Raw genomic sequence first — 23,798 nt, 5'->3', positions numbered from 1 at the left:
TCATTAAGAGAGACTTCATTTCCAAGGCAAATGCAGAATATCCTCTATTTACCCATTCGGCCTGTTAGAATGCGTACCCTCCTCCTCTCTCCAAGGCAGGACACTTTAGAGTGCACTGCTTACAAACCTCCTCAGTGAGGGAGGTAAAGCTGATTGCAGCACAAGGGTTTTTCTCACCACCACCAAAAGTCCCCAGCATACAACAGGAAAGATTATAAAAGTGGATGAGCTGGCATTTAATCACCCCAGGTTTTCTGGCTTGGAAGTTTCCTTTGTATTTTTCAGAGACAGGGTCTCACTATTTCTTTGCTACCTGAGAAGGACCCTTCCCCCCTTTTTTAATGGCAAAGGCAAACCCCCTCCTGTGTATTTAATGGTTTTCACCCACTGTCCTCCAAGATTTATCCTTCCTTTACCCACCATTAGACTTTGAAGGATGGTAGTTTGTTTTTGAGAATTTGCTAACAGGAATTTGTATGAGGAACAAAGCCTCTAGTCAGCAACATGAGGTGGATGTAAGAGTTTCCATGCACTCCAGCCCCAGGAGTTTTTAGTTGTTCTTTGCGTAGAAAGTCTGGCTTTCAAAATGTCAAAGATGGAAAAGAAATGAGTAGCTGACAATGGCTTTGGTTATTTTTTCTTTTCCTTTGATTTTATAAAAGGCCTTTGAAATATGTGGGATTGGTTATAAACACTTTTCCATGATTGTTTTTAATTTGTTAAGGTCATAAATAAATACCATATGTTCTTGAAAATAAAAATAAGCAATGCATCCACTCTTCTTAAAGTGACTCCATCAAACCTACACATGATGTTACTATGTATTTGCAAGTTCTTCACATGAGAATGGACAGGTAGTGACTAGTTTTTAATTGTTTACAGAAGTAGAAGACCATGTACATGAAGGAACCAATAGGATACCACTAATGATAATGCCTACGTGCCACAACACATTTTTAAATTTATTTCTGCAGTTTCTGTGAGCGATTTGGACTGTCATCCTCCTTATGCTAACAACACTTTTCCTAGCGAGGTCAGACCTCTTTTTTTGTGAACATGATTGAGTCTTCCTGGTGTAGTGTTTTGGTTCAACCTGGAGTGACTTTGCTTTGCTGTATCAGCTTAGTCCTTCATTTTCTTTAAGAAATATGTCATGGGATTTGGATTCAGTTTGTGAACATCAGAGAGGTTTAGTTGTTGGTAAAACCCTCATGGAAGTGGAGGGTGGCAGAGGCAGAGGAAGAGAGGCGTGGGAAGGCCGTGAACACTGGTGCTTTTGTTGCTCTTTACTGACACTGTGCACGTTGTCTCTTGGCTCCCAGGAAGTCATCTCCTACTATTCACAGTATTCCCTGGATGAAAAGATGCGCAGCCACATGGCCCTGGACTGGATCATGAAGGAGCAGGAGTCCCCAGGGATTCTCTCACAAGAGCTGCGCATGGCCCTGAGGGAGCTGGAGGAAGCCAGGAGAGCAGGACAAGAACTACGATTTTATAAAGAAAAGAAAGAGATCCTGAGTTTAGCCCTGACTCAGATCTACAGCGATCCTGATGCTTCCTCACCCAGTGATGACCAGCTGAGCCTCACGGCCCTCTGTAGCTATCACTAGCCAGGCCAGGTTCCAGCCACTCCAGAGGCCGCAGAGGCCACACTCTAACATTAGGAAGCTCACCGAAGGAGAGTATTGGAAGCATTAGTGCCTATAGCTAATACCTGAAGGCTGTACTGATTCTCCCCGCCCATTTCATTCACAGGATCTGGGAGCAGAAAGACTCTTATAGGAAGGACCCAACATCCCACTCAGTGCAGTTTTTTCGTTACACTCACAATGGTTCTACCTCAGAATGAAAGGCTGGAGACAGGATGGTTTGAAAAATATTTTCCAGGTCTGGTTCCAACCTAAGGCCCAGTTGACATGTGACCTGCCAGATTATATATGTTGTTTCAAAGAATGGATAAGGGTAGCATCCCCCAAAAGAACATTAGCCAGAGAATGTAGCATGATAGCAACTTTTATTAAATAAAAATCATGGATTGGCATTAAATAAAAATATGGATTGTTTTTTAAATATTCAAAGGTCAGAGTTTCTCCCTAAGATTTGTAAGCTAAGAGAGCTTATACCCAATTAGCTGTAAACTGAAACTACAGAGGGAATTTTATCTGGACATCTCACTATCAAAGATCTTGAAGTAATAATAGTATGAAAATCCTTTTAAAAAAATGTAATGTGGCTTAAAATGCTATTGTGATAATAATTTTTTTAAATCCACACTCTTCCATATCACCTACAATTGAACCCTCAAAAAGAATCCTCAGGAAGAATGAATATCCAGGTTTTATGAGTCTTGCAATCAGTCATGTTCATTTATAATTTGCAAATAGATAACTTGAATTGACTTGTCTTTATTCTTGCCATTGCAGTCATATATCTATAAGGGAGAAAGTTATTGCCATTTTAAAAGTCGAACCATTTTGGAAAATTATTAGCATTTAACAATGTTTGTATTTGATTAGTTTCTCATGCATTAGAGAGAAGGAATCTTTAGCTGCCTTCTCTATTGTTCAAAAGCATAAGCCATCAGTAGCTCAATCTATTGTCATTTTTAAGTTTAAATTACTGGAATCTTCTTTAAAGAAGGTAAGACATTGCCATCTCTCTTTGAAAAGGGTTTGGGTTCAACAACTGCTTAGAAAACTAAAAGCAAATACAAACTAAATTTTAGATGGTCGATAGTCACTCAAATTTTAAAATGGCAGCAGCAACAATTTTAACACTTGTAGGTATTTCCATATCTATAACATGAAAAGGGTTTCCTTGTATTTAGTCCAGCAAGTCAAATTAAAAAAGAAAAAACAATTTTCTCGATTTTAAGTGTTTTCTTTTTCTTCATGCTTAGGCAAATACAAACTAACTTTCCCGAAAGCTAAAACTATTACAGTTACTTTAAGTTTAAAAAATATGATACTTTAGCCTTATATCTAAATAAGTGCAAAAGTATTTGGCCCTCCTTAAATCTCATATGAATACTGTTGTGCACTGATCATATGTATTTTGAAATTAGCCATAATAATTAAAACTTAACTTCACATATTACATTTCCCACACCAGGGAAAATTTACCTTCATATCTCCCCTACACTAAAGTTTTGAAAAGGTGATACTATGTAACATTAAATAAATTTTATTTAAAAATATTGTCTTAACAAAAATCACATTCCTCCCTTTAATGATGCTAAATGTCACCTAGAAGAAAACTTTATTCCCTTATATTCCCCCAAAAAGAAATAAAATTAATATTTGTAAGTTGGATAAATTTTGAGGAAACTTTCTATCTGAAGTAATTTCTTGAATAAAGTCATTACTCTTTACCATATGAAAAAAAGCCACAATTTCCCATGTTGAGTCCAATTTAAAGGTAGGTCCACCTTTACTGCATTTACAGCCTTTGACAATGATCACCTCAAGCTGACAACATCTAATTAGTTGTAGGAACAGGAATCAACTGGGAAAATATCAAATTTACTTTCTGCTCTATAGCTAGCAAATTGCACCCATTCTGTAAATGGAAAACAGAAGCTCTCCCTTGGCAACTATCGGTTTTCCTGACTGGTCCAAACTGCCCACTCCTTCTGGAATGCATGGAAGCTACAGCAAAGGACACAAAAGCCAAATTCTTTGCCACTGCTGGTTCCTCTGATGCTCGTGTATAACAAATCAAATTGAGCTAAGACATCGTGGCTGTCAGTACACCAGATAAACATCTGTAATCCTGGCCCAGAGAGGAGCAGGGTTGAAGAGCAAAGTAGAATATTATTATTTTTCCTTTTTGATATTCTGTTCTCAGTAGCACACTGTGCTGAAGAGGGCCAAAGTGGAGGATTCTCAATTTAAGTTTATGGAGCTCTGGGTCCTAACCTTTTATGATTATAAGGCCTTTGTGGTTATAAATCCTATGGACCTTCTCTGAGGAAAATAGAACTACATGTATACATTTAAAACTACAGTTTCAGAGAGTATGTGAACCTCCCCACATTCCATGGATTTTTCTGTCCAAGAACCCCCAGTTTGGAACTCTTAATTTGAACACATGCTTGTGGTCTCATAAACTGTTCAACAGGGATCCCAGCTAGCTCAGACATAGCCCCCTGGAGGCTATCACTAAGATAAATGTCATCATCCTTAAAACAAAATTACACTGTATTTAGACAAGAGACAAATTTAATTTTCACAAAATCCAAATACACCTGATTGTTATGAGGAAAAAAACAGCTTCAAGTAAACTGGTCACTACACTTGTGTGAATGTATCAGAATACCATAGATTTAATAAAGTCATTGTTCCTCTAGTGATCAGAATTCAGTTGTCCATGTGTTCAAAAACTATAGTCCACTGATAAAACTGCTATTAAATTCATTCACCTGTTTCTAGCAACAGATATTCTTGAAATATTGTACCTATGTCAAATATGAATCTGATCTGCTAGGTCTCAGGAAACAGAGAAAGAAATCATAAATGTTTAACGCTTTCCTATTTCTTTAAGGGAAGGCTTTTAGAGCCATGAGTATTGTAATTGCTTTATCTCTTAAATACTTCAGAGGATTCTGAGTTATACCATGCCATGCCTTTCTTTCTTGCCAAAGGACAAAAGAAGCAATACTAAGGATATTTTCATTATCTGTGAGTGTGGTCACAGGTAACCATTATTCAAAATATTCTTTTAAATATTGTTGACATCTTTTGTTTTGCCTTGCAGAAATGCAAATATCAAGATTTCTTCTATGGTGCCCATCATGTTAAAGAGGTAATAGTATAAGATTGTATTAGCCAGGGCTTCAGAAAAACAAAAGTAATATTTTCCCTGCCACAATGGTTCTCAACTTTAGCCACACATTAAAAATGTCCAAGGAGCTTTAAAGTATTCTAAATGTCCAGACCATACCCAAACCAATGAAATCAGATTCTCTGGAAGGGCAGCCCAGGCATCTGTAATTTTAAAGCTCCTCAGGTAGTTCTAATGTGCAGTAATATTGAGAATCACTGCTCTACCCAGGAAGTTCTGGCTTAGAGGTCAATGGCCTAACTAGTGGGAGCTATTATTCTCTTGGCCTTGGCCCCATTTTGAAACGTTGAGCTCTTCTGAGCCAGGCAGGAGCAAATCCTTTTGCTTGAGTGCACACACACACACACACACACACACACACACACACACACATTTTTGCAGGAGAACCGGATTCTCCCAGGGACCAGGCTTTCTTTCTCAAATATGTACCTGAACTAACTGTACCAGAATCATCTGGGGTGCTTGTTTAAAAATACAAGTTCCTGGGCACATACCGCAGATCTGCTCACCAAACTCCATGAGAGGGTCTGGATTATTTATCACTTCACCAGGTGTTTCTGATCGTATTTAAATCTGAGCTCTTTTGGCCTAAAGCTACCCAACACACTCTTTGCTAGCCAGCACAGCCCTAGCCCTCCTGCCATAACCAGCCCCTGGTAGCACAGAGAGGAAAAAGGAAAGAGGGGAAGGTTGTCTCTCTACCCCTCCTGAAGCTAGAAAGAAGCAGAAGGGGCAGCGATGGCTGCCTTTAATCTCCCACTCTTTTATCTCTTTCGCTCACATATTTGGGATTACTTTTAATTCCTTTACAGGAACCTATGAGCATCTCTATTAGCTCACGGTTAGAGCCGCTTCTTTAAACCTAACTAAACCATGTTAGCACTCTCTTCCTGGGGACACAGTAGGTTGTGGGAAAGGTAAGTGGAAGCTTCTTTCCAAGAGCTGTTGATTCTCCAGTGATTATTGGTTCCCAACCGCAAGTCCCAAATATCTATTTATAGGCCATTCCCAATTTTAGCAGCAATTATGTTCCCCAAGTCCATTCGTAAGTCAGTTAGTTGTTCAACCCTGAGGACACAGTTTTCTGTAGGAGCAAGGTCACAAATGGTGGCAAATTTCCAAGACTCTCCTATATAAGCAATAGGGTACCTAAAGTATTGATCTCTGGGACCAAAGACAGGTCCAGGCTGTGAGTGGGCAGAGGAGGGTAGGACAGGGGGCAGCTGTGGGTCTAGGGCATAGTATTCAAAGGCGTCCCTGGGGCGCCTTTCCCAGCCCCGACAGGTTTTCCAGATAGTCCCTTTATTTTCTCTTTGTCCCCTACAGATTAGCTTGCAAGTGCCCCACCCTTCACTATCACTTGTTGCTTCTGATCATGGCTTCTTTTACTTCCTGACTTACTGAAGAGGTGACTTCTTTAATGCTTTTACTACAAATCTTTGAAAATTTCGAAGAGTCGGTGTCACTGGAAATAGGAACATTCACATCACCTAAAAATTATAGCCACTTAAGCCTCTCTGCAGAGTCTGTTTTCACTCGATGCAGGCCTGATAGGGCAGGCTGGCCATGGGACCTGTGCCATTCGCCCGTGCCCCCGTTTTCCTGCTTCTTTGATGTTCTCACTTCGCTCCACATGGCATAACCCCATTTTGATCACAGCTGCCCCAAAGCTAGGCAGTGCTGGGTAATCTGGCTCAAAATTACAAACTGGACTGATCAGTCTGTCCCGTTCAGGAATGTAAACTAAGGAACATGGAAGAAATTTTCCAGTTCAAGTTGGAAGCTGAATTTGGAAGAGTCGTGTTCGTGGATGCTGCCTCTGTGCAGGCTAAGGCGATGAGGAAGTGGGAACCATTAGTGAGCAGGGCGGTGGGGAGAGGAGCTAATTGGTACAGATAGCAGATGCAGAGATAGGCAGAGACACTCGGGGAAGGTGAGAGTGGGAGGCCATAGGGATGAGCGTTCCTGGCCCAAGTGCCCCGCAATCAGTTCACTTATCCTTCATCTGAGCGTTTCACATACCTTGCAACCAAAGAAATTTCACGTTACTCATTTCAGAGAAAAATTGCATTAGATTATTCTGGAATTTTCATCCTAAGAATAGACCAAAAATACTGACAGAAGGAAGAAACTTGAGCGATAGAAATGCTGCTAAGAACTGATGACAGAGTTCACTTTTCCCCTCTCACCACCACCCCCACCCCCCCACTCCGCTGTAAAGTCTCCCACCAGTCAGGAGTCCTTCCCAGCTCTGAGGTAAATTTATGAATTACGTGCTAACCGTCTTGCCAACCATCTTGTCCTCACTCCCCTATGTAGAAATGTCTGTGTTCTCATGTTCCTTAGGAGGTATGACCACAGAGGAAAAATAGGATTCTATTTTTAAATACACAGAATTCATAACCTCAAATAATTTTTGTCTTAAAACGTCAGTCACCTTGGGAAGCTAATGACATGCTCTGACAATGCAGAAGAGTGCCATCTTTGCCAAAGACATTCCAGTCACGAACTTCTCCTTGGGAATGGCCCTCTGACTCTATGTGTACAAAGGAAGAAAAGCAGTCTCTTCTGTGGGCTGAAATCAATGCCATCTTGAACTGACTAGTTTATTTCAGCACCTCGACTATTAGGCCTAATATTTAGCCCACTCTCAACAAATGTTTCTCAAGTAGAAATCTGTCATCAGTGTCTTGGGGCCTTCTTACTCCATTGCTTGGTGAGTTAATTCATTCACCAGACCTGGCTCAATTCTACTGGATTCATCAGGTCACACTTGGTTATAAGGCAGAAATGCAAATCAAACTTCGTAGGCAAAAGGGAGTTTATTGACTTGTGACACAGAAGAGTCCCAGGATAGTTTTTGCTGCAAGTACATCTGGATCCAGAAGCACAAACCAGGACTTGATCTCTCTCATTCTACAGATGTACTCATATGTGTATACACACGTGTATCATTGTTCATTTCTCAAATGTGCTTTCTTTTGCATGGACTCCCATTTGTATACATGCTTTCCCCTTGGAGCAGCAAGCCAGTGGCCAGCAGTTTCCAATCCGGGATAGTAATTGCTCCAGGTGCATCTGGATCTAGAAGCACAAACCAGGATTTGATCTAAAAACTCTGGATCCCAACACTCAAATTCAAGAATTGAGTGGTCAAATCAGCTCACCCAAACAACTTATATCTACTGGTGAGGAGTAGTCAGCCAAGGTAAATATGGGCTCCATGACCAAAACAAGAAAAACGTGATCATTTACTAAGACATTTTTTAAACTAGTTCTCCTTCAGAGCCTTCAGAAACAGAATGAACAATAGAAGAAATGCAGTCTCTCCAACCATTATCTGTAGAAGATTTTTGGATAGACAAAAGACGGCAGATGTCCCCTATGAATACATTGTACCATTTCCAAAAATCAAATTCACTCCCAAAGGACAAATTTTGTCACTGTTAAGAATGTTCAAAAGAATACTGTGCCCTGAGGGGAAATCCAAAAGTGTTTCCAGACTAATCACATCACTGGAGTAAGTATACAGGTTCCCTAAGGACTTGCATGAGAGAGACAGCACTCATTTATACATAAGACTTCTGCCATGTGGGGAAGCCTAATCACCTGCATTCCTCTGCAGTAACACTTCTTATATCTTTCGTGCTGATGAATTGTTGCTGTGCAACTGAGTCAGGAAATTTCCTCTGGTCTATTTCAGGTGGGCCCTGGCTTTCATTATTAGTGGCTGCTAATGTCCCTTAATAGAAAAGAAAGCACTTGATCCCAACAATTGAAAACAGTTGTGGCAAAACTGGACTGTTCAATAGCCTGGGTAGTTTATTTCTGTGTAACTTATGACTGACTTACAAACCTTAACTATGGCTCCATCCTGACCCACGAGTCATGACGCAGACTGTCATAAAATGATTTTGGAAAGAATTTATTCTGAGTCAATTTATTGTGTATCTCCCAGTTATTTCCATGTGTCCATGTAGCAATTTGTTAGATGCTGTCTGGAAGTAAATAGGCAATACTTGATGCAAAATTCATAGGGAAGTATTGAAAACGCAGGTGACCCAATGAAATAAGAGAGGAATTAAAAAGCCAACCTGAAACCATAATAAATTAAACAAAAAATAGAAGCTATTTTACCCTTTCAGTTAATCTGTTCTCAAAAAAACCTGGGAATTTTGTTTTATTTATCTAGTTATTGGGGGCTATTTGGAATTTTTTTTATTCTAGTTTTTTGGTTACAAGGCCAGCAAAGCAAATAAATCCAAAACTTGGGGGAGGGGATTTTAATTATCTTAAAGTCTAAAACATTTTATTGTAAATGATTACTCACATAAATATATTTATTAAGGATTGGGTCCATTAAAACAGTAAATTCTAGTAGGACAAGTCTCCTTCATACTGCCTTTCAGCCAGAGCAGTCTAATTGGCAATGTGTTTTGCATCCTTGTTATTTTCTTAACAGAAATCCAGGTACAGTATCTTCTTGACCCATTTGCCAGTTCCTTGTGAAAAGTCAGAGGCTCAGCTCTCACTCCTCTGAAAAGAGGCTTCAACAGCCTGCATCTTGCCTCCTGGACAACTTCTTCCCAGGCATCACAGACGTCACACGCATGGGCAGTAGGATTTACAGGGTCTCGTCATCGTCGTCGGCAGCCGTCCGTCTCGAGAGACGATGGCGTAGCTTCTTGAGAGTCTATCTGCACCGCCGAGAATGGCTGTGCAGTCCGATTCGGGAGTGACAATCCCTGCCGCACTTGGTACAGGTGAAGGCAGATGGCTGTTGTTGCTGCTGCTGACGCTGCTTCCGCCTCGATCTTTTCTGGACCGCCTCCTCGTTGCGCGCAGCCTCTGCGCAGGACGTACCTTGCCTGACCGCGAGCCTCCAGGCTAGGCGGTCGTCTGCTTGAACTTCCCATGTGTTGAGATTGATGGAGCATTGTGTCATGTCCTTTTTGCAGATGTCTTTGAACCGCAGTTTTGGGCGCCCTGTCATCCTCTTGCCTTCTGCTAGCTCGCCGTAGAGGAGGTCTTTGGGGATACGGCCTGCATCCATTCTTTTGACATGGCCGAGCCACCTGAGGCGTCTCTCGCTAAGAACTGCATGCAAACTGCTCATATTAGCTCGCTTCAGCACCTCGGTGTTGGGGACCTTATCCTGCCAGGCGACATGCAGGACGCGTCGCAGGCACCTCATGTGGAAGCTGTTGAGTTTCCTTTCGTGCCTTGCGTAGGTGGTCCACGTCTCGCTGCCATAGAGGAGAGTGCTGAGTACGCAGGCTTGGTAGATGCGCAGTCTGGTTTTCTCAGTGAGGCTGGAATTGTTCCACGCTCGCCGGTTCAGTCTGGCCATAACTGTGGCTGCCCTGGCGATTCCCCGGTTGACCTCCAAGTCGACTGACAGAGAGCTCGAGATGGTGGACCCGAGGTAAGTGAAGTCGTTGACAACCTCCAGGGTGTATCCGTCGATGGTGATGCATGGGGGAGTCCCCGTGCCTTGAGCCATAACATTCGTCTTCGTCAGGCTGATGGCTAGTCCGAACTCCTTGCATGCGTGGGAAAGGCAAGTGACTAGCTGCTGGAGTCCCTCTTCGGAGTGTGATGTCAAAGCTGCGTCGTCGGCGAAGAGCATCTCACGGATGAGCACCTCTTTGACTTTGGTCTTGGCTCGTAGACGGGCCAGGTTGTAGAGCTTGCCATCGGATCTGGTGTGAATGAAGACACCCTCGCTGCAGTCCTTAAAGGCGTATTGGAGGAGCATGGAGAAGAAGATTCCGAACAGCGTAGGCGCGAGGACGCAGCCCTGCTTTACTCCGCTGCTGACTGGGAAGGCCTCAGAGGTTGCGCCGTTGTAGGACACCGTGCTGTGCATGTTGTCGTGAAAGGACATGACCACAGCAAGCAGATGTGGTGGACAGCCAATCTTCCGTAGCAAGCTGAAGAGTCCGCTTCGACTGACCAGATCAAACGCCTTCGTGAGGTCAATAAAGGCGAGGTAGAGTGGTTTATGCTGCTCGTGACACTTCTCCTGCAGCTGGCGTAGGGAGAAGATCATGTCCACTGTTGAGCGGCCAGCTCTGAAGCCACACTGGGACTCTGGGTAGACACGGGAAGCAAGGGTCTGCAGGCGGGCAAGAGCGACCCGGGCGAATACTTTGCCGACGACGCTGAGGAGAGAGATGCCCCGGTAGTTGTTGCAGTCGCTGCGGTCTCCTTTGTTCTTGTACATGGTGATAATGTTGGCGTCTCTCATATCCTGGGGGATGTAACCCTCCTTCCAGCAGAGACAGAGTAGATGGTGGAGCGGCTGTAGCAGGACTGGTTTCCCGCTCTTTAGGATTTCTGGAGGGATTCCGTCGCTTCCTGGTGCTTTCCCGCAAGCGAGGCGGTCGATGGCTTTGCCGAGCTCTGCCGCAGTAGGTGGGGTGTCTAGCTCCTCCATGACTGGTAGGTCTGGGATGGCGTTAAGAGCAGTGTCTGTTACGGTGTTCTTCGTTGCGTACAGCTCGAGGTAGTGCTCGGTCCACCGCCGCATTTGCTGTTCCTGGTCAGTGATGACCTCACCTGTCTTGGACTTAAGGGGGGCGATCTTGGAGGGGATTGGGCCTGTTGCCTTCTTGATACCCTCATACATTCCTCGTGCGTTGCCTATATCGGCGGCTTCCTGAATGCTTCTGCACAGGTTTAGCCAATAGGTGTTGGCACAGTGGCGGGCGGTCTTCTGGACTTTGTTCCTGGCAGCCCGTAGAGCTTGAAGTGTATTACAGGGTCTAAAATAAATGATATAAAAAATAAATTAAAAAAAATCCATTTCTAAACATAGTTCCAATTTGCTGTACAGTTAGAAGAGGGGAATATCAGAGTTAAAGAAGGAACTTGGTGAAGAAAAGGATTCTGGGAAAGGTGGAGCAAGTCCACGCACAGAGCACTAATCATGCTTAATAGCAAGCAGCAACTTGCCTCTTCCCATCCAACTCTATCTAATGCCCTCTCGTTATTGCTTTTCACCTGAGGAGGCACTCCTCCCTGGATTCAGTCTTCAGTTTTCCCTCATTTGTTGTTTATATTCACATTTGATTCATTTCACTCAAATTACTCTTAATTCAGACTTGAGAATGTAAGTTCTGTGAGAAGTAATCAAAGGCAATTGACTTTGTGGTAATTATGGACTGCTCATTTGAATTGAATCTCAGTAAAGCTACTTTTCGCTCCAGACTTTCTTTCTTTATAACCAGCATGCTTCTTATATCCTGAAGGCATAAAAAACATAAGTCACCTTATGTGTTTCTGGTTTTCCTTTACAAAAACGAGAGATATAGGAGGATAGTGTCTGTGCCAAACAATCTCAGCTTCTGCATATTGTCCTAGAAGTTTGAGGACTGCCCTGGTTCCCTGCTCCAGGCTGAGTGAGGAACGGGGGCTTTTCCTGCCAGTTCCCAGGTGTAAATGGTGAGGAGCTCCGCGTGTAAGAGGAGGGACATCTTCAGAATCTAGATACACAGAATGAAGGGCTGATCATCCATTAACCCAGACCATACAGTCAGGTGTTATCAGTTATGAGAAAAGGTCAAGCTCAACAGGCAGTTTACAAAAGAAGAAATTCTACTTTCGATTTCACTACTTAGCAAACAATAACATTTCCACCAAACTGGCCAAAAAATAATTAATTATATATTCAACATTGGTGAGGTTGTGAGGAAATGGATACAGTACTCTCACACTGTTTTGATGAGTATGTAAATCAATACAGTCTTTTTCTGGAGTCAAGTCTATTAAATTTGATATGTCTGTCCCTTTGACCCAGATTTTTCACTTCTATAATTTCATTCTGTAAAAACATTTTTAAAAATGTTAAAAGATGTGCAAAAGTATGTTCTTTATTATATTGTTTGTAATAGTAAACTTTGGGATGTTTGGATTAGAGAGTTTGTGGTACGTCTCTTGTTGCCCTATCCAATATGCTAGAAACTAGCCCCTTGTAATATTGTGCCCTTGACATGTGGTTAGTCTTACTTGAGCACACAATGGATTCTGAAGACTTATATTTTAAAAAGTCAAATATCTAATTCATAATTTTTATATTGATTGCATGTTGAAAAGATAGCACTTTGGACATATTGGGCTAAGTATACTATTAAAATTAATTTTGTCTGTTTCTTTTTACCTTTTTAATGTGGTTACTAGGATATATAATATTGACTACATGGCTCATATTTGAACCCCACATTGTATTTCTCTTAGCCAGCATTGACTTGTACTATGTACCAATCATTAAGAGAAGGTAGGTCTCTATGTACAGATATAAAAAGATACAATATAGATAAGTTGAAAAACTATTTTCAAAGCAATACATAAATTTCAAGCTCATTTGCTTTTGTTTCCTTTTTAATATTAAGTATATGTAAAAAAAACAAATTTGGAGGAATATGTCCTAAATCTTATTGGGGAGGTGCGGGTTGGGAATGAAAGAAGAAAATATTTTTACATTGTCTTTTAAATTGCTGTTTATATACATCAGGGGGGGAATTAAAAATAAAGCTAAAGATTAAGAACAAAGTAAAGAGAGTTAAAAACAACACAATGGTTTAGCATTTCATGTTTATTGACTTGGCATTCATTACCCATGAAAATCTCTTTTGATGGTATAATTCAAAAGCCTGCAATTTTTTCCCTTAATAGAATTATATATATATATATATATATATATATTACAATTACTATTAGTTATTTGTTTTTGCCTCGGTAAAGAAAATAGAAAAAAACTAAAAGTAGACAAAATTCCTTGTTCTGGTAATAAACAACAAGTCAGATTTCAGTTTATCAACAATCCATTTCTTGCAATTTCCTTCAGGGTTTGACAATAAGGGACACAAAACCTAAAATCCACCTACACTTTAACCATGTGATGCTTCAAGTACCAAATGGAAGCCATTGTTGAAAACTTCTCAAACAGGAGATTATTTTCACATTTTATGAAAGTAAATTTAGAGGATGGAAAAGACTTAAAAAACATTCAACGATTTTACCTCACATTTTATAGGATATATATATATATATATATATATATATATATATATCCTATATATATATATAGCTCTAATACATGTTCATCTTATTTTGTGTTCTATTTTAGTCATTTAACATTATTTATGTAAATCTTCCTATGTATTGCCATATTTCCTAAACTTATCTGGAATAGTATTTCAGCATGTTTATATGACAAGATTATTTACTCTTCAGGGGAATTTTTATTATCTTTAGTAGCATCATTCTGAACATACTTATATAAATTAAATTTTAGAATGTGATTTATTTTCTCTAGGGGTAGCTCCTCTAAGTGTTTTGAGTACTTTTTATGACATATTTTTAATATAAATGGACTCAACTCTTTTTCTAAAACCAAACGAGTAAACATTTTTTTATTTAAGGGAGAATTAACTTGACAAATGGTCTGAATATTTTTAAATCCTTAATATATAAAAGAACTTAATACACATTACCAGATTACTATCACAAAACAGAAAGCCAATTACTAAATTGTAATGAATGTGGTTCAATTTTCCCATAATACCATCTACCACCTTTTTAAGTTTTAGATTTATTGTTCTGCTATATTAATAGATGTTTCTTCTTTCAGACCTACAAATGCTGTCCACTACAAAAAAAAAAAAAAAAAGTTACATTTCAAAACCATCTGGTTACATGACAAAACCGTTTGTCATCTGACCAAAGATCTACTCAGTTAAAAAAAAAACTATTTCTTTGCTCTTCTATTTTCACCAATAAATTTTACTCAATCAAATGAGAAAATCATATAGAATGTTTAGAGATGCTTAGAGATAGCAGGCAATTATATAGAAGTGATGTATGTTTTTACAAAGTGGCTATTATCATCCATGTTAAACACAAAAATATACAATGAGTGAAAAGAAAGTGCGTGATTCAGATTAACAAATCCAGACTATTAGCAACTTTACACAAAGACGAAGAAGACATAGTCCTTGTAGAAAGTGGCTATATAAATATGTGATAACAAATCCCCATGTCTCTGTTACTTCTGCCAAATGGAGAATTCATACAAACATATTCTAGTTCTCTGTTTATGAAAAGTTTATCTTAAAATACTCAAACCAGTCACTGAGTCTCCCTCACATCCCTTCACCATACACTAGAACTAGGGTTTGTTGCTACCAAAGGGAGGAAAGATACTAAAACATGCACTTAGCAACTTCTGAAGATCCCATCCTCTAGAGGACAACTCTGCCTCTGTTAGACCTGACTACAGCAGGAGAAATGCTTGAAGCTTGTAAACGTCCCATTCAAATCATACTAGTAGTTTCCCTTTTCCTTTTTCTGTGCCTTTCTTCATTGCACCAATCCATTTGAATATGTCACTGAATATTTGTGTTTATATTCTTTGGTTCCTACCACACTGTTATGCTATGTTTTGAAATTATGTAATCGTCGTCGTCGGCATCCGTCCGTCTCGAGAGACGATGGTGTAGCTTCTACTGAAGCTACAGAGCCTGGGCAGGGTGATATGGAGGGTCTGCTGTTGCCCATGCAGCAGACCCCCCCTCTCTTCGCAGCTGAAGGGTCCAAGGGAAAGACGGAGTCAATACAGCTTGGCTTCAGGTGCGCCGCAGGAGTTGCCGGTGTTGACTACAACGTCAAACCGCCTTAGGGACTCCGGCTCCGGATTTTCTGTCGGGGTTTACTCCCTTAGCCTTTCCCCTGAAGAGGTATGCCGCAAGGCAGCGGAGGTTTTTTGGAGTCAGAGTTTTCCTTCTCTGAAATTATGTAATACAGATGTTTTATATCCTATAGCAGCTCTTGTGTGTTCTTTCTTATATAAAGAATATGCATATATGAGAAAGAATATATATGTGAAAGGATATATATATATATATCCCCTCTGCCTATCAGGAGAAAAGGAGGTAGGGCCAGAAAGAATAAAGAAAGGGACTTGAAAAGAGAAAGGCTCACATGGTGCCCATGTGCTGGTTACATACTTATTTTCCTCAGTGAGGCTGGCAAATGATGTCTTGAACCAAAGTACCATTAAACAAGTGAGCTCCTTCACCCTAACCACAGACGCCTTGACAAAATCCACGTGGTATAGCAGGAGGGCCAAGGCGCACAGCTGCGCCTCATCACTGTCAGTACAGAGGTACACTTTGCGGTAAAGGTGAAGTTTTAAATCTGTTAACACCAAGGAACAAAGACAACTGTGAGAATTTCTCCCCCACTCTCTTCTCTTGGTTTCCCCTGGTACAAATGAGCTATGTTACTCTGACTAATTAGACCTTGAGCATGTAAAACAAAGCCGTTTTCTGTATTTAGGAACATTATTCCAGTTTACACAAGTAATTATAAGAGAAAGTTTCAACATTTTGATGTCTGAACAGTTCTAACTGAGCACACTCTGATATATGAAAATCTGAGAGATTTCTCAGCAAATTTTATTAACTTTATGCGAATATTTTCTAGCATATAAACTGTCATTATCTGTCTGCACAATAACGTATATAATTCTGTTTAATATCTAGATTATTATCTGTATATATACATGCCGAAAATATTCTACTATCTGAACAATTGAAGGAATTCATTATATTTATAAATATGGAGATGATTTTAAAAGATGTATTTAGGTCAAATTGAAAATAATCTACTTCACTTAATGATAGATTAATGAGGGAGAAAAATCAGAATAGCAAAAGTGATTAAATAATCATCTATAGCTGAGTACTGCAGTTTCATAAAAATTATAACTTGGGTTGTGCTCTTTTTAAATGTATAAATATGCATGTTTAGTACTGTTTTATGTAACCTACTTAAATTTTCCCAATTCAACACAATTAGAGGTTCTAATATGAATCTATTTTGTATATCCTTTACACGTACCTGTTCTTCTGCCTATTAAATTGTCACATAATGATTCATTTGTTAATCATGGAAACTTTAGATTCAACATGCACATTCTAAAACTAATTGGCAAGTAACTTTATTTTACTTGTAGAATACATTTTACCAAAAAAAATATGCATATATGCTTTTATTTGGATTCTTAATTTTAAGAGTATCTGCACAGTCCTTTTATACCGGTCCAGTTGTTTAAGTCCAAGTCAAAGATACAATAGTATGTTGAGTATTAACATATTAGAGTTAAATTCCTATGATAAACATAGATGAACAAATACAGTTGTCTAAAGCAAATATTTTTATAAATGCTGTTATTAAAAAACATTCTATCGCCAACTTTATAAGGCAACAGTCATCAGAACTAATAAAATAGACCTTTCAGTTTTACCAGGAAGTTCTCTGCCTTTCTTAGTAAACAACAAAAACTCAGGTTTATGATAATAAAATATAGAAGAAACATTTTTAAGAGTATTTTATTGATTATGTTGTTACGGTAGTTCCAATTTCTTTCCCCTTTGCTTCCCTCTGCCCAGTACCCTTCTTCTCTCCAGCAATCCCACCCCCCCTTAGTTCATGTCCATGGGTCGTGCATATAAGTTCTTTGGCTTCACCCTTTCCTATATTATTCTTAACTTCCCCCTATTTTGTACCAACCAATTATGCTTCTTAATCCCTGCACCATATCCCCATTTCTCCGCCTGCCCCCTCCCAGCTGATAACCCTCCACATGATCCCCATACCTATAATTCTGTTCCTATTCTGGTTTGCTTAGTTGGATTTTGTTTTTATTTTTTAGATTCAGTTGTTGATAGTTGTGAGTTTGTTGTCATTTTAGTGTTCATAGTTCTGATCTTTTTCTTAAGTAAGTTCCTTTAACATTTCATATAATAATGTTACAGAACCCCTGGGCTTCTCCAATTGAAAACAAACCCACGGGCTCTTTAGTTAGGGGTCCAATTGACTGCCACCAGAATTACAACTCTTAATACTTCAGTTGAGTGAAAAGAAAATTGTTTATTTAACAGTTACACATATCCTTACCTCCCCCCTACCAAACCTAGCCAGTTTTAGGAAGGTCAGATACACCGTTTCCCTACTTCCCAAACACAGTTCAGCTTTACCAGTGGCTACCAATCATTCAATCTGATTGGGGAGGTCCTTTCTGTGCTGTGGTGTCCTTCAGCTCTCAATACAAAACCACCGGGATTCTCAGCCTCCTTGCAAACTGTCTTCTTTCTATAAATTGTGTGGATCTCCTCTCCTTCTCCAGAGCACCCCTGCGAACACCCGCCAGCGAGGGAGACAGCCCCAGAGCACGCCGTTCCCCTAAAGTGTTTGCAGTTGCCTGTATATTCCTGACTGCGTCCTCTGACGCAGTGGGTGTTGCCAACAGTTCTGACCATTCACAGAACCCCACGTAGGCTCTGTGTGCTTCCCATACCGTCCCCTGGTTCAAAACTCCTCCCATCCACCTGAGGCCTTGGAAGCATCCAAGCAATTTTGCATAATGAAAGACACCAGCCACCAGCCTCAGGCGTGTGGAGGCATTCTGAAAGCTGCTTCCTTCTCCCCATCCCCCAGCCGTAAATGCCGGGGATTTTTGAACTCCCTTGTTTCTGTAACAATAATGGCTCGGTGATGATAAACTCCTTTAGCTTTACCTTTTTTGGGAAGCACTTCATCTGCCCGTCCATTCCAAATGATAGCCTTGCTGCATAGAGTAATCCTGATCACAGGTCGCCTTTCATCACATTGAATACTGCTTGCCAGTCCCTTTCTGCCTGCAAAGTGTCCTCTGAGAAATCAGCTGACAGTCCTATAGGCACCCCTTTGTAGGCAACTCTCCGCCTCTCTCTTACTGCCCCAAGGACTCTGTCTTTATCTTTTACTTTTGGCATCTCAATCATGATGCATCCTGGTATGGTCCACTCTGGGTCCAGCTTGCCTGGGACCCTCTGTGCTTCCTGGACATGTATGTCCATCTCCTTCACAAAATTGGGAAGTTTTTCTCATTTTTTTTCAATTCTTGCTTCCTCATTCTGTACTGGTTGACTGGTTTTTTCTTCCTTATGTTCCAAATCATTGATTTGAACCCCAGTTTCCTTCCCTTCACCATTGGTTTTGTGTGGATTTTCCTTCATTTCACTTAGCATAGCCTCACTTCTTCTCTTATGCGTTTGCCGTACTCAAGCATATCTGTCAAACCTGTGATATCTTTATCATCAGTGTTTTGAATTCTGTATCTGTTAGGTTATCTATCTCCTCATCTGTTAGGTTGGCTATCTCCTCATTGCTTAGTTCTCCCACTGGAACCTTGATCTATTTCCCCTTTTGGGCCATACTTCTCTGTCTCCTCATTCTGACAGGCTCCTGTGGTTGTTTGCCTCCGCATCCCAGGTAGAGCTGTCATTCCTGTTACATTGTAAGGAGTGTAGCCTTAGGGATTTATCAGTACAGGGCCACCTGTTTCGCCATGTTGTGGTGCTATATGTGGGGGAGGGGTCTGAGAGGGAACAATGCCGCCTGCCCAGCACTATATCCTTTTCCAGACACCTCTCCCACTTCTGCACCAGACTGGTGCCCCTCTAGCTGCGGCCCTGGCCGTTGTTCCCAGAGTGGGTGGGTCTGCGGACATTCTAGGACCTTGGGGGCCCTTTAAACAAGCAGACTCTGCTGAGAGACCAGCAGTTTCTGCCTCCACTCTAACCCCCACTGGTTTCCACAGTCAGAAGCAATGAAGTTTGATTTTCCCCGGTGCTGGGACCGTGAGCTGTGAGGTCCGATGAGGAACTGGGAACAGTCCCCAGGTGTCCCTCCCAACTTTTTAAAATGTGTGACTGTGTTTTCTGCCAGCCTGCTACAGCTGCCATCACTGCTGCCACCACACCTCATCCTCTCTGCCCCATATCAGCCCCTTTCTACCTGTCTGGATAAGTATTTCTTCTTTATATCTTTATTTGCTAGACTTCCATGTAGTTTGATTTTCTGGAACTTCTGGTTGTTTCTAGTTTTGAGGTAGTTGTATTCCTTCTTAGTTGTGGAGGGAGACACAGCATGTCTGTCTATGCCTCCATCTTGGCCAGAAGTCAAAGAAACAGTAATTTAACTTAAATTTTGGAAAGCAACAGATATATGATGATCTATTTCTATCTATCTGATGTCATGGCTGACCCAGAGATTATCTTCTCAAAGCCACTAGTGTATCAACATTTTTCCTTCTTCAAGGTTCTTTACTGATAGAAACCCAAGTTAGTTGTCTCTTAAGTTACATTATTGTATTTTGAGGTTTATAATTTCCAGTTTACACTCTGTATGACTGAAGTGAGTTTATTAAGTTTTATGATCATCATCATCATCATCATTTGTGAATCAAGGACTATTCTCAGTGCTTTATATTTATTAACATATTTACTCTTCAACAACCTTGTGATATATTATTATCTCCTGTTTACAAATAAGAAATCAGAGAAGGAAAACTCTGACTCCAAAAAACCTCCGCTGCCTTGCGGCATACCTCTTTAGGGGAAAGGCTAAGGGAGTAAACCCCGACAGAAAATCCGGAGCCGGAGTCCCTAAGGCGGTTTGACGTTGTAGTCAACACCGGCAACTCCTGCGGCGCACCTGAAGCCAAGCTGTATTGACTCCGTCTTTCCCTTGGACCCTTCAGCTGCGAAGAGAGGGGGGGTCTGCTGCATGGGCAACAGCAGACCCTCCATATCACCTTGCCCAGGCTCTGTAGCTTCAGCTTCACTGGAGAGGACACTCCAGCGTCATCGTAAGATGTCGATTCAACACGGGAGGAGACAGATACCGTGTCACTCCCGAGTCGGACTGCACAGCCATTCTCGGTGGTGCAGATAGACTCTTAAGAAGCTACACCATCATCTCTCGAGACGGACGGCTGCCGACGATGACGACGACGATGACAAATAAGAAAATAGAGGTTAACTAGGTTGCCCAGAGTTAAAGGGCTAGGAAGTTAAAACCATCTATTACCACCCTCCTGCCCTCCTTTGCAGGTTAGATGCCCAAATGCTTCCTGCTCCATGGCCAATTCAGTATGTACTTCTCAAACTTTAATGAACACAAGAATCACCTGGGTATCTTTTGAAATGTAGTTTCCTGTTTCTTAGGTCTGGGGTCGCACCCAAGATTCTGTATTTATTGCAAGTTTCCACGTGATGCTGATGTCATCAACCATATACTTGTCAAATCCCATGGTTCTAGACTGTGTTGTGACATACGGGCCATGCCGTTAGTTGTCTAGCACAAATGTAAGATGTGCAGGAAATAACTTTAAGATGCCTATGAAGATTTGATATGGTCATCTGAGTCTTATTCTGACTATTGGAACCCTAAGATTGTGTGAGTTTCTGGTCGCCAGTCAAACTCATTCCCATCATCAGTGGAGAGAGCAGGTTACATAATAATTTCAGCCCTTTCCACTTCATTTCACACAGCTGTGCTCAAGATCTTAGGGGACTTAGAAGCCAGTGTGAAAATATGCGTCTGTCCTCTAGAAGACATTGTAGCTCAGAAGTTACTGATATAACCTCAAATTCTTAAGACAATGACCCAGGAGCTACTGTTGGCTAACAACTGTGCTTTTGAAGTCTGCACACAAGAGAGACAACATCTTGCAAAAACTAAGTGTCATGGGCCTGTGCTTAGACATAAGGAAATGAAAATATTTTTTTAATACATATTCATTGAGCTAAAGCACTTTGCTACACGATTTCATTTTATAGGTGAAAAAACTGAGGTTTGAGAGTTTTTCATGACTTACCCAAGGTCACACAAATAATATAAAATACATCTGGGATTTGGCTTCCAGCCCAGTGTGTTCTCTCCACTATATAACTTTGAAATTTTAATAGTCTACTCAGGACCTACACAGTCAGATGGACCTAAATTTGTACCGCAGCTCTTGCAGTTAATGGCTACATAACCATGGGCAAATTGCTTACATTTTTTAATACTCAGTTTTTTAATACTCAAATTGGGAATAATATCTTCCTTTGAGGTTTGTTGTACCGATTAAATGGTATTAATTAACCAGATTAATTTTAGGACAATGAGAATTATGTGTGGCACAAAATAGGTGCCAAATAAATTACAGCATTAAAAAAAAAAAAACACTCATAGGCTTATCAAGATTATTAGAGCCAAGAAGACACACTAAAACCTCAGGTTGAGCTAAGAGTGTGAACTCTTTTTCCTAGTCTCATATCTTATCTTAGAGTTCCCCATACCTCTATATTAATACACAATAGATGATATTTTTAAAAAATGACCTGTTTACATATCTGTTTTCCCCCAGTCTATAAACCCTACCATTCCTTATTTATATGTGTACCTCCAGTCCTAAGAGTTTCTAGAAAATGGTAGGCATGCAATATATGTGCGTTGACAAATTATAGCACAATGAAGAGAATTTTAACATGAGCAGCATGGTGTCCCAAAAGTGCTAATAAGTATTATAGAAGAACTACCTCAAGAAAGTCAGCATGTTCCTCTGGAGTCTGGCTGAGAGGACTTGTTTATTGAATAATACAATGATAGGCATAAAAACAAACCTTATTCTCAAAGAGCTCAAAATACAGTGGGAAGCCAAACCTGTGCTCAGTGACAACACAAGAGGACCATGCTGCAGCAGTATCACAGGGAAAGTGCAATGGGAAGCAGAAGAGGTAGGTCTAGAAAGGATGAGGGAAGAAAGTTCAGCTGAAGCTGAGCTGAGCTGTCTTGAAGGGTAAGGAGAAATTTGCAAGGCAGAATGTAGAATGGGGCAGAATAAGAAAAGTGTATCAAAATGGAAACATTGTGCAAAGACAGAGAGATAGGAGACAGCATGAAGCTTAAGGAGATAACAAACATGTCAAGGTTATTAACTCATTAATCTCTCCTCTACCAAACATGAGCCCCCCCCCAAAGCAAAAATCCTGATTTCCTACCTAATCCATTATAAATATTTAATGTCATATAGTAGATATTCCAGAAATAATTATTAAATGGAATAAATAAATGAATAAATCAGTGAAAATACTTAATACCTATAGTTAAGCTATAGCAAGAAAACTGGTCACGTGTTGGCTCACAAGTTGCTATTGGATTTTCAGTGTTTTAAATCAGCAGAAACCTAGACTCAACCCCAAGTTTCCAGAGAATACATTTCCATCTATACAAGTCATCTGGCCTCTGCATGGGCTACTATAATACAGTGCCATAGACAGGTGGCTTAAAAACCAGAACTTTATATTCTCACAGTTCTGGATGCTGGGGAGTCTCAGTCAATGTGCTGTCAGATTGCGTTCCTAGAGAGAGCCCTTTTCCTAGCTTGTAGATGGCTGTCTTCTTGCTGTGTCCTCATATGGCCAAGAGAGGAAACTCTGGTGTTTCCCCGTCTTCTTATAAGGGCATTAATCCCATCATGGGGCTTCACCTCCATACCCTTATCTAAGCCTAATTACCTCCCAAAGGCCTCACCTTCTGGTATGATCACATTGCGGCTAAGGGCTTCAACATATGAATCTGGGGAGGTCACAATCATTCAGTGCATAAGCAGGCCTTCATTTTCTCACCTAAAACGGAGATACTTTATCCTCCCTTTTAATGAGTATGATTTAATTTTCGATTTCATATCTCACTCCAGATATCACACATCTTAGGGATAACAGTAACATCACAATGACTGCAACAGAGTCATTCTATGACTCTGTCCTTGTTACTTCCCACTCTTTTAGGCATTCCAGCCCCCTGAAATTCCTCTCTTACTTGAGATGCCCCTGGAGACTATCTCATATATGCTTGTAGGCTCTTTGTCTCTGTACAACATAGTGTCTGCCTTTGGCCTCTACTTCTGCTCGATTGTGCTGTGTTTGATATCTTCTGTGGCTGTTGCTACCAAAAGCGTCAACGGTCCTGTCAGAAATGGTAATGCCACCAGTGATGGCCATGCTTGCCGAAGGAATGACTGCTTCTCCCAAAGCCAGGGAATTAAGGCCATCACAGAGACAGGCCTGCTCCTGCGTCTT

General features: G+C 40.7%; 1 protein-coding gene across 1 annotated transcript in view; it reads left to right on the top strand.

Moving 5' to 3' along the window:
- The window catches only part of LIX1 (limb and CNS expressed 1), a 50,856-nt gene extending 48,635 nt beyond the window's left edge, over positions 1-2,221 (top strand). The window contains exon 6 of the mRNA XM_090279008.1: positions 1,323-2,221. Coding sequence (XP_090135134.1) covers positions 1,323-1,610 — 288 coding nt within the window. The 3' untranslated portion in view covers positions 1,611-2,221. The remainder of the gene's footprint in view (positions 1-1,322) is intronic.
- Positions 2,222-23,798: the final 21,577 nt, after the last annotated feature.

The sequence above is a fragment of the Furipterus horrens genome, unplaced genomic scaffold (genome assembly GCF_987537825.1).
Source record: "Furipterus horrens unplaced genomic scaffold, mFurHor1.1.pri manual_scaffold_5, whole genome shotgun sequence".
NCBI lineage: Eukaryota > Metazoa > Chordata > Mammalia > Chiroptera > Furipteridae > Furipterus > Furipterus horrens.
This window is presented reverse-complemented; position numbering and strand designations above follow the sequence as displayed.